Raw genomic sequence first — 13650 nt, forward strand, 5'->3', positions numbered from 1 at the left:
TGAAGAACAGGAGGGCCTTCCCACCCTCGAAGATGGATCGTAAGATAATATAATTAGTAGTTATTGGTATAAAATTTATTCATTATATAGTACTCTAATATATCTTGCTCGATGTGTAGAAATGACACGGGTGTGTCAGTTTTAAGTTGGATGATAGCTTGTTTTGAAGATGAAAATTTTAATATAAAGATAATATTATACACTATATTTTTTTTACTCATTCTTTCTTTGATATTTAGGTAGTTAAGCATAATGTGTAAATGTTAATATTTTATTAGGTTGATGATGGGAATCGAATGAAGATTGCAGTCTCACTCGTGTCGAGAAATCATAATATGATCGAGTATAGGGTCAAAAGAAATGCCTTTGAAAATCTTAAAAAGTTATATAGTAATCACCATCTTGATAATTATGAATTCTCGCAAGATTAGATTTATAACATTCCCTTTTTGTTATTTTCTTGTGGGCATATAAACCTTCCAGTGACATACGCATTATATTTTATTTACGTTTGTGTTCGTATTTGTTTGCCGGATTATTTAATGTCTCCATTTGACTAGAGATATAAGTATTGTTATTTTTAAAGGTGGATTTTCTTGGCCATCATTATTACTTCTATGTTTTATGATTTTTTATGATTTTTCTACTAGTGGTGCTCGCTATTATGCCATTTTGACATTATGATTGATTTGATCATAATTAGATAGATTCAGAATCAATAGATATTAGCTAATAGTAGTATCTTTGATATATGAATTGAGCTATGTTGGGTTTGAGGTGAAGATTTTTTCTTTTACTTTTGTCTTATCTTATTTATTTATTAGCTCTTTAGGATATTTCTTTGCATTTTGATCATTCCTTCTTGATCTGAGAGTTGTAGTGCAAGTGTGGTTTTCCCTTTTTTTTGGGGTTTCAAAGTGAAAGTGGGAGTTCGGGTGATTTGGATTATACCCGAAAGAAGGGGCTGGTTGATGCAGTTTTTGCTTAAATAATTAAAAGTTCTTTTATGGTTAGTTTTAAAGATGCTGCATGATCAGAAAAAAAAGGTAAAGTTACTCAACTCATATGTATATTTAGATTTACATGTATGTATCTTAATATGTTTTGGATTGGTGTTTTGTATTTTTTTGGGGAGGAATTTAGTGAATATTGAGGGGGTAGGGAATGATATGTGTGGTGACTTGTGAATGTATCTATTGCCTATGTATGAATTTATACTCTTTTGGTGATTGAAATTTTGTTCTTTTATACAATATAGTATTTTGTTTTTACTGTTTTAGTTGTGCGCTAGATATGGGAATTGCGTGTGGTTAATAAATAATAATTGGTCTTGCAAATGTTTATGCTTCCTTGCCATATACTAAATACTTTAGTTGGTTTATGAATCTACTTGTGTGTCTTTCACTGATGTATTATCCTTCACTCAGTAAATCACTATTGCCTGAAACCATTTTCTTTCCAGTATACACCAGCTATAGACATATGGATCACTGGCTGCATTTTCGTAGAACTTTTGACTAGAAAGCCTCTTTTTCCTGGGAAGAATGTTGTCCATCAATTGGATCTCATGACTGATCTTCTTGGAACACCATCTCTTGAAGCCATTGCTAGGGTCTGTTCTTCAGTTTCCCTTCCTCTTTGCAGTCTTGTGTATTTTAGTTTTTACTTAATGCAACCTTGGTTGCATATTAATAGGTAAGGAATGAGAAAGCTCGGAAATACTTGAGCAGCATGCGCAAGAAGAAGCTAGTTCCTTTCTGCTAGAAGTTTCCTAATGCAGACCCCCTTGCTCTTCGTTTATTAGAAAGAATGCTGGCCTTTAAGCCTAAAGATCGGCCTTCTACTGAAGAGGTTGAATTCTAAATTTTCATCTGTCTTTAGTTCAGTTTCTTTGGTAATCTTTTATTAACCTATGATCCTATGTATGATATTGTTAGGCGTTAGCGGATCCATATTTTAAAGGCTCGGCCAAGGTTGAGAGAGAACCTTCTGCCCAACCAGTTACAAAGATGGAATTTGAGTTTGAGAGACGCAGGATAACAAAGGAAGATGTACAAGAACCTATATACCATGAGATTCTAGAGTATTATCCAAAAATGTTAAAAGAATTTCTAAAGGGAGCAGAGCCAACAGGTTTCATGTATCCTAGGTATTGTTGTCTATGGCTGTAGCCGAACTCTTATTTCATCCTTATTCTTTGCATTTCTTTAACCACTCAATACAATTTTTTATAATTGGCTATTCCCTAAATATCTCTATGTAACAGTTTGAATTATTAACCGTAAGTCATGCCATATTTTTTGACTTTTTCTTAGTATTTAATTCCCCATGCAAGTGGACTTCGAAGGTAGAAGTTCTTTTGTAAATAATTAATGCTGAATGAGTATTTAGGGTTGATAAATCTTTTTTTTTTCTGTTACTTTACTTGATTGTATGTTTGTTCAAATGTAACAACCAAAGTTTTGTGCTTAATGGGATTGTAAATTTGACTTTTCAATCTGTTTCTATTTTGGCTAGATGTCCTTTGTTTATTTTTTATACCCCAATTGGTCCAACATGTCATGTTAGCCATTGAATTTTGTTTTCCCTTTTGTGCTTTGGTGCTGTATTTTTTACCCTAACACCTTTTTCATCAGTGCTCTGGACCACTTCAAGAAACAATTTACATATCTTGAGGAGCATTACAACAAAGGTGGAACTGTTATTCCACCGGAGAGGCAACATGCATCTTTACCTAGGTATATTAATTTTGTTTATACTTGGAAGATGTTGCTTTGGGTATCGTAGTTTTACCTCGTCAGGTCATTCGTTCACTTCAGAGTGCACATACTCCATAGTTTGATTATACATTCTCTTCTAGTTTAGGTGTCATTGATGATATATTAATGAAGACTTTTTGGCTGAGTGTTTTAGTTTGCTCCTATAGAAAATCCCTTGGAATTGAAAAAAGGCAAATAAATAGAAAGAAAGTATCCAAACTTGGGAATCTATCATTATCGAAAAGAATTTTGGTGGTTGATGATAATGCAGGGAATAGAAAAGTTGCAAAAGGTGTTTTACAGAAATATGGGGCAACAGTTACTTATGTTGAGGGTGGCAGGGCTGCTCTTCAGATGCTTAAGCCACTGCACAATTTCGATGCAGGTTTCATGGATCTCCAAATGCCAGAAATGGATGGGTAATTGATTTTTCTATTTTCACAATTCTCAGTTTCTTTCTCGCTTTTGAATGCAATGAATCTTCTATAGTTGCCCCCATAAGAACAGGTGACTGGTCTTATAAGTCTACTTCTTATTGGAGAAAAACACATTTAACAAACCTGATTTGTAATTGATTGAAATCAAATTTAGGTTGTAAACTTGTTTTACTTATAGAAGATTTTAATGACCTACTACTTAGACTATTCAAACCTGAACTAATTTTTCTCTAGGTTTCTACACTGTTGATAGTGATTAGGAAGAAACTGCCTTATTCTGTGATCATTTTGGAAAACTTCCTTATTCTGTGCTCATTTTGGAAACTACCTTATTCAGTTTATTTGGGGGTGAATCTAATAATGCAATTCCAGAGATTTGATCTGACTTGTTCACTTCTAATGGAGAGCTAAAAGAGCAACCTATGCCACAGAAGTTCTCAAAGCAGTCTACAGATGCACAATCTCAGCATGCACCAAGATCCGACACTGAATATGAAATTCCTCAAGAGGATAGTGCCGGCTATTCCTTGACTGCAAAGCATGCATTACTAGATGGAGAGGAGAACTTGAAGAAGGTTGATAGTTTCTCAAGGTGAATTACTAAAGAACTTGCAGAGGTGGATGATCTGCATCTGTAGTCTTCTCCTGGTATTTCATGGAGCACAGATGAGTGTGGGCATGTAATAGATGATACATCATTGAACCTGTCCTTATCCCAAGATCAGTTGTTCAGCATAAATGAATGAATTCTCTCACACTATTCATTGAACCTGTCTGCTATTGTACATTATTATAAGTGAAGAATGGTTTTACTCTTTCTTGCCAAGAAACTACTGGTTATATTTACTCCTTTTCCTTGTTCTCTGCTAAGCTTGGAAATTTACTAATGCTATTATTTTTTTTGCCCTCCTTTTTTTTTTCTGTCTTTTACTGTGGTGCCAATATTAGATTCAAATGTTGTCTGATTTAGCCATTGATGATAATACAGATTCATAAAATTCCAGCTCTTAGAAACCACTGCTGACGTTGAAGAAAGATGCAACCCTTTAAAAGATTGAAGTAAAACATACTCTATAAAATGAGTAAAGAAGATAAATTCATTTTTGTTTATAGAACCAAGGGAAATGCCATCCTGTAAATTTTCTCATTTAGACCTTTTTAGTACTTGGCTACATTCTTTCATGAAAATAACATGCAATTTTTCTCAATAACAAGATGGGAGGGAGGCATCGTTTTATTCTCCAATTGACAGCTTTTCGCCATTACAATTGTGATATTACACTTCTTTCTTGTAACTCCGAAATTGAAGATCAATTTTTGTAAGATATAACCGCTGATCTTGTAATATAATTCACCCGTGGAAGTAACATGCTCCTTTTTAAGTATTATATTTTATCCAAAATGATTTACAAAATTTATAAACCTAACAGGCCAATAGTTTCAGAAAAAAGATTGAGAGATGCACCAAATGGATTGCTTACATAAATGTCAACAGAAATTAAATACTCAGGTAGTTATTAGCTATCAAATAAGTATTGATCGTTCTTCATTGCCATTATTGCTGAATCGGCGACATCTCACCCTAAAAAGATAAATCTTCATCTCAGAATTTTTGTTGAAAAATAATTCACAAATAAATCCTCTAAAGTGATCTGATATATGTATAATAATTAATAAGGGCATTTATATTTGCTAAATGCATCCGTATTTTTGCTTGTTGCCCTCAGATGTTGAGATAAAGAGTGAGTAAAGATTTTCCAAAACCTTTACACTTCAAAATTACAAACCACCACTTTATTATACACCCAATTCCTCTCTATTACACTATTAAAATAAAATATCGTTAAAAAAAAGCATGTGTAGTTTTGATATACCTCAAAAGGTATGAATGTAATTTACTGTTATTATTAAGATTATTATTTGGTTAGAAAAGTAGGATACTAAGATCGAGCTAACAACAGTTAAACTGAACAGGTGCAAATGCCTCTTTAATAATGTAAATCCAGGGCAATGAAATAGCACAATGTCCTAAATTGACATTTATTCACATTATAACAGTAACAGTTAAGTTATTAAGGTATTAAAATTTACAATTCTGACCTACAATACAAGCATCCTGAAAACAAGAGGGCTAGATCATGCCAACAAGAACTTAAGAAATGCAATAGACCCTATTATGATAGGATGGTTCAAACACTTCTCATATTAACTTAGACTGAAACACAAATACAATGGCAAATACTATTTATCCTCCATTTTAAACGACTCTAATCGTTTGATTCGTTCATCGAGCTTCTTCATCACTTCGGGTTCTTGCTTCTTCCTTTGCTTTGATATCGTATTGGTTGTCATGGAACCTATCAATTTTTCTTCTTTATAAGCCACATGCTATTGATGATTTTAATTTTCACTTATAAAAAGTGTATTATAGGTAGAACACAGAAGCTTCAATTTTGAAAAAGAGAATAAGCATCATGCAAGTTACTAATTCTTAAAAATTTGACTTCTAATGCCAGGAGAAGAATAGATCAGATGAATAAATGAAGCCAGACGAAAATAGTTAATCCTCAAAGATAGTTAGTATCAAATTCTAAGTTGTTATCAGAACTTTCTCTTCTATATGAGGGGAAAAATAATCCAGAATAAGAAGGAAGAGCAGATCAAATCCACCTGATAATATCCAACATCAGAATCACAGAAAGAATAAACAACAAGAACACGTCTAAGAGCAGCATGTCCCTCGGGAGTGTCCAACCATGGATGGCCAGGAAAGGTCTGTGGCAGATCCTGTATAGATGCATGAAGAATTATTAGAGAAAGGGATATATAATCAACAATTTTAACATGCATAAATTAAAAATTCCAATTGTTCTGAACTAACATTAATTACAATAACCATTTGAATGGTCGCATTAAACACCCTAACTTCCTTTTAGACCTTTACAAAATGTAAAACCCTACGCAAAGCTGATACATATTCTTCAAACTGTACTGAATATCACACAAATTCCCCTCTTTTCCTGCTCAGCATATACTCACAGCTGCATTTTGATAAAGTTCTGGAAACTGCTTGATTGGCACATACTCACAGCATATACTCACTTGGTATGTTCTAATTACAATGGAGCATGCTCAAATTAGTTATTGTTGTATAGTTGTCGAGTATTTTACATCATATGGAAGGTTCTGAATAGCAGACTGGCGAAACAAAGTATCATAATGCTGCATTTATGAAGCATTTTTGTTTCATCCTGCAATCTTATTTCTATCATGTTAAATAATAATTTCTGTATCAATTTTATAGGTATTAAGTTTCCTAACTAAGAATCATGAAAAGAAAACAAATTTTTGTATCAGTTTTCTGCTCAATAATTCGAACACATCTATGAACGAGCATAATAAATAGCCTATTATGTTAACGTCACAAAAGTCTATGATTCAAGATCCTATACCAAAAAAATGTAGAAAAGTTAAAGTATAATCTATATATATATATATATGTATATATATAGATTATAATATATAGATTATAACTCTATGACTTTTTGTTGTTGATGACATCATTCAAAAGTCTAGCCCATATATTCCAGTCACTGGGTCCACTAGAATACGGCGAGATATGGGACAACTGAGGATATGATGTAATTCCGGCAGTAGAAGGATATTGGTTGAAGTACGCCATGCCATTTGGAACAGGATGAAAAGGAATAGGGAGGACTCCACCATAAGGTTGATAAGGATGGACCACTGGATAATGATGCATAGGATATTGTAGCAATCCTGATTTCTTGGTTGTGGCTGCACCTGGAACTTCCTCCACTTCTATTTCTGGTGTGTTGGTCTTATCTTTTAATGTCCCTTGAGTTAGAGTGATTTCTTCCGTCTAAACATAAATCATAATTTTCAAATAATTACGATACAAAATTTAAAAAAAAACCTTGTCAGACAAGCTAGAGTCGAGTAAGACTTTTCTCAAAGTGTTGACCTCACTCTCCCTTAATCTCTCAATTGAACTTATGGTATTGGATTAAAATAATTTAAATTCAAACAAAGACTTTAATTTTCCTTCTTGAATTATCTAATATAAATTATTAGATATTCGAAATGTTACCTTCTGTCGACCTTTTTTTCCATTTGCTCTAATCTTCGGTGTCTCTGTCAATTTAGATACAGACTTCTTACTTTTACTACCCTTGAATTTTTTGTTATAGAAAAATAAGAAATAATATAAGCACTTGATAAACCACTATTTTATGGTTTATCTTGTGTTCAATTGAGTGGTTTTATCAAATCTTTGCCCACTTATTCATATGATTTGCATGATTTTACAATTCCTTCCTAGTGTTATTCTATAGTTGAAAAACTTGCTTCCTAGAATATTTAATCTGTGTATTTTAATTCTCCTTTATACCATTCGATGCCATGATCCGTGTGTTATGTGTTTCAGGTTTTATAGGGAAGGAATGACTTAGAGAATGGAGAGGAAGCTTGCAAAAATGGAAGGAACACAAGAAACTAAGGAGATAACCAGCGAGCATCGACGCGCACGCATGGCTCACGTGAGCGCGTGATACGGAAAAATTTATAGTGACGCGTGTGCGTGCCTGACGCGTACGCGTGGATTGGAGTTTGCACAAAGACGCGCACGCGTGACTGACGCGTACGGTGACATGCGTGATCTACAGAAATAACAGAAAATGCTGGAGGCGATTTCGGGCCGAGTTTTGACCCAGTTTTCAGCCCAGAAACACAGACTAGAGCCAGGGAACATGCAGAGACTCAACACACATTCTCATTAGCATAGTTTTAGTTTTTAGATATGAATCTGGAGAGAAATTACTTTTCTCTAGGTTTTCTTTTACATCCATAGTTTCATAGTTTATTGCTTTTGCTTTGGATATTGAAGAGTCATCACCTCCGTTGAAGATACTATTCTAGTTTGTTTTCTTACTCCTTTATTATTCCATATTCTTAATTCTTGTTTAGAGTTACAATTGGATTATTTTTAGAATTTATTAATGCAAAGGATTACTTTTACTTTTAATTGAATCGTAATTATTGTCTATCATGTCTTCCTTTTATTCCTTATTTAATTCTATGCAAGTAATTCTCATGTCAATGGGGGTAGATTCCCAACTTGACATGGGGTTGATTAAAAGGAGACACTTGAGTTTGAATGCTCAAGTGATTAGTTAAATTAGAAGTTGTTGGCTAATTCTGTATTTACTAACGCAATACCTTCCCAATGGAGAGTACTAGGATTTGCGAATAAGAGTTAGCTCAATCACTTGACTTTCCTTTATTTAGTAAGGGTTAACTAAGTGAAAATAACAACCTCTTTACACTACACTTGAGAGAATTCCAACAAGGATAGAACTTCCAATTAATCATTCCCCCAGTCAAGGCCTTTTATTTTGAATATTATAAATCTCTTTTAATTTTCACTGCTTTAATTTACAATTATTTATTTGCCCATTGCCCAAACTCAAAATTACTCAGAAAACTTCTGATTAATAAGATAGCACCCTTTTGTCAACTCGTTGGAAGACGACCTGTGACTCATACTCCCAGTATTTTCATTCTAAACTTTTGTGACAACTTTTCTAAATTGATGAGGCAGATTTTTTCTAGTTAAGAGCTATACTCACAACGTATTTCCTATATTGATTTCTTAATCGGCCGATGATAAACCACTATTTCATGGTTTATCTTTTGTTTAATTGAGTGGTTTCATCAAGTCATCACCCACTTATTCATACTAATTGCATGATTTTATATTTTTCCTCCTAATATTGTTTTATGATTGAAAACTTGCTTCCTAAAGAACTTTAATTTATGTATTTTTAATTCTCCTTTATACCATTCGATGCCGTGATCCGTGTGTTAAGTGTTTCAAGCTTTATAGGTCAGGAATGGCTTAGGAAATGGAGAGGAAGCTTGCAAAAAGGAAGGAACACAAGAAACTAAGGAGATGACCAGCAAATACTGATGCGCGCGCATGGGTCACGCGAGCGTGCGGAATGGAAAAAATTGCAGCGACGCGTGCGCGTGCCTGACGCGTACGCACGGATTGGAGTCTGCCCGAATGATGCGAACGCGTGGACGATACGTACGCGTGACAAGGAAAATCGCTGAAAGATGCGAACGCGTGGACGACGCGTACGCGTGACCTGCGCGATCTGCAGAATTAATAGAAAACGCTGGGGGCGATTTCGGGCTGCGTTTTGACCCAGTTTTCGGCCTAGAAACACAAAATAAAGCCAGAGAACATGCAGAGACTCAACACGACACAGAGACACGACTTTACACATACACATTAGGATAGTTTTAGGTTTTTGGATCTGAATCTAGAGAGGAATTACTCTCCCTCTAGTTTCTCTTTACATTCCCAATTTATTGCTTTTGCTTTTGGATATTGAAGAGTCATTACCTCCATTGAAGATACTATTCTAGTTTGTTTTCTTACTTACTCTTTTATTTATTCCATATTCTTAATTCTTGATTAAAGTAATAATTGGATTATTTTCATGGATTGTTAATGTAAAGGATTACCTTTACCTTTAATTAATTTAATTTAATTTATCATGTCTTCTTCTATTATTTTTGTGAGCGTTATATTCATGTCATTGGAGTAGACTCCATACTTGACATGGGGTTGATTAAAAGGAGACATTTGAGTTGGAAGGCTTAAGTGATGGTAAAATTGGAAGTTGTTGGCTAGTTCTATATTTACTAACGCTAGACCTTCCCAAGGGAGAGGACTAGGATTTGCGAATAAGAGTTAGCTCAATCACTTGACTTTCCTTTATTTAGTAAGTGTTAACTAAGTGAAAACAACAACCTTTTTAATACTACACTTAAGAGATCCCAACAAGGATAGAATTTCCAATTAATCATTCCCCTGGTCAAGGCTTTTTATCTAGAATATTAATAATCATTCTTAGTTTTTATTGCTTTAATTTACAATTATTTAATTACTCGTTATTCAACTCTCAAACTCTCATGGAAATTCCTAATTAATAAAATAGCATCCTTTCTTGCAACTCGTTGGGAGACGACCTGGGATTCATACTCCCAGTATTTTTATTCTAAATTTTTGTGACACCCTTTTTAAATTGGTGAGGCAGATTTTTGCTGGTTAAGAGCTATACTTGCAATGCTGTTCTCTTATTAAAAATCTCTTAATTGGCCTAACTTTTTCCACGCACCAGTTTTTGGCGCCGTTGCCGGGAAGTTACAATTGTGTGCTAAATTATTAATTAGTGTAAATATTTTAATTTTAATTGCATATTTTATTTTTTTATTTTATTACCATGAGCTATATGTTTCTTTCATTGAATGACGCGTTCACTGCCTGATCCGAGCTTAGCTACATTTGATCCTGAAATTGAAAGAACTATTTCACGTATTAGGCGAGCTCGACGCAGGTTAGCCTCTGAGGGTGGTGAAGTGATTGTTATCGATTCACCAGTCTCATCTGAGGGCGAATCTGAACCGCCATTTGAGAGCGAAACAAGCTCCTTTACTACTGATTCAGTTAATTTACGTGCAGATAGAATGGCAGTACCTAGAGGGATTACTCTCCAGGAAGCTGGAGCCCCAAATTTTACACTGCAGCCGTATCAAGTGCATCATCCAACTCTGGCTGCAGATTTTGAACTGAAGACTACACTAATCAACTTGATGTCCAAGTTTCATGGTTTACCTACTCAGAAATCCATCAAGCATCTAAGGGATTTTCAGACAGCCTGTTTTACTGTTAGGCATCACGGTACGAATGAAACTTCTATTCTGTTAACTGCCTTTCAATTTTCTCTTGAGTGAAAGGCAAGGGAGTGGTACTACTCCCAACCTGAAGCGACTGTTACCAACTGGAATATGCTTAGGAGAGAATTTTTGGAAAAATATTTTCCAGCTAAAGTTACAGACAGACTGAGGAAAGAGATCTCCTGCATTGTTCAAGGAGAATCAGAAACTCTTTATGAGTACTGGGAGTGTTTTAAGAACCTTCTAGACGCATGCCCCCATCACATGATTGACAGGCTAGTGTTGATCATCTATTTCACTCAAGGTGTGAAGCCTCGGGATAAAACTACACTAGATGGTGCTAGTAATGGTTCTCTGAAAAAGTACAAGAACGCAGATGAAGCATGGCAACTAATCAGTAACTTAGCTGAGTCGACCAGGAATCACAGGCACAGGAATAGCCACCCAAAAGCTGTTGCAGAAATTTCCTCTAGCACTGAGACCTCTGCTCTTACACAGAGTATATGTGAAATGACCAACCTACTGAAGCAAATGCAGTTAAATCAACAACAAACTTAGCCTTCCCCACCACAACAAAGCCAATAGTTAGTTCCGCAAAGAGTATGCGGAATATGTGCTGATTATAGTCATTATACTGATGAATGCCCGCAACTCCAACAAGAAGACAACACTGTGGTAGCTACTCATAACTTTTATGACCGCCCGAATCAAGGATACAATCAACAAGGCGACAACTACAACCAAGGTAGCAACTATAACCAAGGATGGCAAGACAACTCCAACCAAAGTTGGAGAGATAACTCCAGCCATGGTTGGAGGGACAACTATAACAGAGGAGGCCGAGATAACAATGGAAACCAGAGGTGGAATAACAACAACAGACAGCAGAATCAGAACCAATCTTACAGAGCTCCTCACCTAAGGCAATCATAAGGACCCCAGCACAACCAACAACAGGTCCCTCAGATCACTTATCCCACTTCCCCATCAAATGATGAGATACTTCGTTCTCTTACACAAGGACAACAAGACATGCAGACCACACTAAACTCTACTCTAAATGGTCTGAATGCCACTTTACAAGCTCTCGCCCGGATAGATTCATTACCTACTTCTACTAATCAATCTTTAAACTCCAGTAGAATTCCTTCTCAACCCTTACCTAACCCCAAGGGTGGCATCAATGCCATCACTTTAAGGTCCGGAACCACACTGCCAGAGAGGAATTAGGAGGAGCCAAGCCCAATAGTACATGCCCCAGCTGAAGATGTGATAGAAGTAGAAGATGCTGAAGAGGAAGATAAAGCACAAGACAAGCTTGAAGAAGAAGTAGCTCAGCAAAGGAATGGACCACCAAAGGATACAGAAGCTGCAAATGGTGCCATTCCAATCCCATTCCCACATCTTGCAAGGAAGTCCAAAAAGCAGATGGAACTTGATCCCAAAGTGGTGGAAATTTTCAAAAAGGTTGAGGTAACTGTTCTCCTTTTTGATGTTATTCAGCAAGTACCTAAATATGCAAAGTTTCTGAAAGATTTATGCATTCATAAAGAGAAAATTAATGAATTAGAAACTATCCCTTTAGGTAGTTCTATATCTGCTTTAATGGGAGGTATACCTGAAAAATATAGTGATCCAGGTCCATGCATGGTTAACTATACCATTGGAGGTGTAATATTTTCTGATTGCATGTGTGACTTAGGAGCGTGTGTTAGTATAATGCTATTGTCTATATATAATACTCTAAGGCTCCCTCCCTTAAAAAAGTCGGCAGCTCGTTTTGTGTTAGCAGATAAAAGCATTATTACAGTAGTTGGAATTGCTGAAGATGTGTTAGTGAGCATTAAGGGGCTCACATTTCCCATTGACTTCTATATCCTGGAAATGTCCCCTAATGACTCAGGAAGACCATCATCAATCCTGCTTGGAAGACCATTCCTGAAGACCTCAAAATTCAAGCTGGATGCATTCTCAGGAACTTACTCCTTTGAGATAGATGGCAGAACAGTAAGTTTCAGTTTAAATGAAGCTATGAAGCACCCTCTGGAAGATCGTTCTATCTTCCAGTGCGACATCATTGATGAAACTATCGCTAAAGTTCACCAAGAATAATTAGAAAAGAAGCACATAGAGCAAGGTCCAAGTGTGGGGACACCCTCTGAACATAATGAAGACACTTTACCATTATCACTAGCCCCAGATGATCCAGAACCTAGCCATGAGCAGAAACTGGAATTGAAGCCCCTTCCTCCACACCTCAAGTATGCTTACCTTGAGGATAATCAGAAGTTCCCAGTTATCATTGCAAGGGAACTCACTTCTCAACAAAAGGAACAACTGCTTAGTGTACTAAGAAAGCACAAGAAAGCAATTAGATGGAGCTTGGCGGATATAGTAGGCATCAGTCTGCAAGTTTGTGAGCACATAATATATCTGGAAGAGGAATCAAAACCCATCCGTCAACCCCAAAGAAGATTGAATCCCACCTTCTTAGAAGTTGTCAAGAAAGAAGTAACTAGGCTACTTGAAACAGATATCATTTACCCCATCTCAGACAGTGAATGGGTCAGTCCAGTACAAGTGGTGCCCAAAAAGTCTGGAGTCACAGTAGTAAAGAATGAGCATGGAGAGCTCCTGACAACTAGAGTGCAGAATTCATGGAGAGTTTGCATTGACTATAGGCATCT

The 13650-nt window shown here is 35.8% G+C and overlaps 1 protein-coding gene and 1 long non-coding RNA gene across 2 annotated transcripts in view; both read right to left on the reverse strand.

Annotated features, from left to right (window-relative positions):
- LOC110263439 lies at positions 5184–6495 on the reverse strand. The gene is made up of 2 exons (XR_002349095.1): positions 6299–6495; positions 5184–5296 (listed from the first exon to the last, which is right to left on the reverse strand). It is a non-coding gene; the product is annotated as an uncharacterized LOC110263439 (long non-coding RNA).
- Positions 6732–13650, reverse strand: part of LOC107647123 (protein FAR1-RELATED SEQUENCE 5-like) — a 42424-nt gene continuing 35505 nt past the window's right edge. The window contains exons 5-6 of the mRNA XM_016351245.1: positions 7308–7388; positions 6732–7079 (exon numbers count right to left, since the gene is read on the reverse strand). Coding sequence (XP_016206731.1) covers positions 6732–7079; positions 7308–7388 — 429 coding nt within the window. The remainder of the gene's footprint in view (positions 7080–7307; positions 7389–13650) is intronic.

The sequence above is a fragment of the Arachis ipaensis genome, chromosome B06, assembly GCF_000816755.2.
Source record: "Arachis ipaensis cultivar K30076 chromosome B06, Araip1.1, whole genome shotgun sequence".
Taxonomy (NCBI): Eukaryota; Viridiplantae; Streptophyta; class Magnoliopsida; order Fabales; family Fabaceae; genus Arachis; species Arachis ipaensis.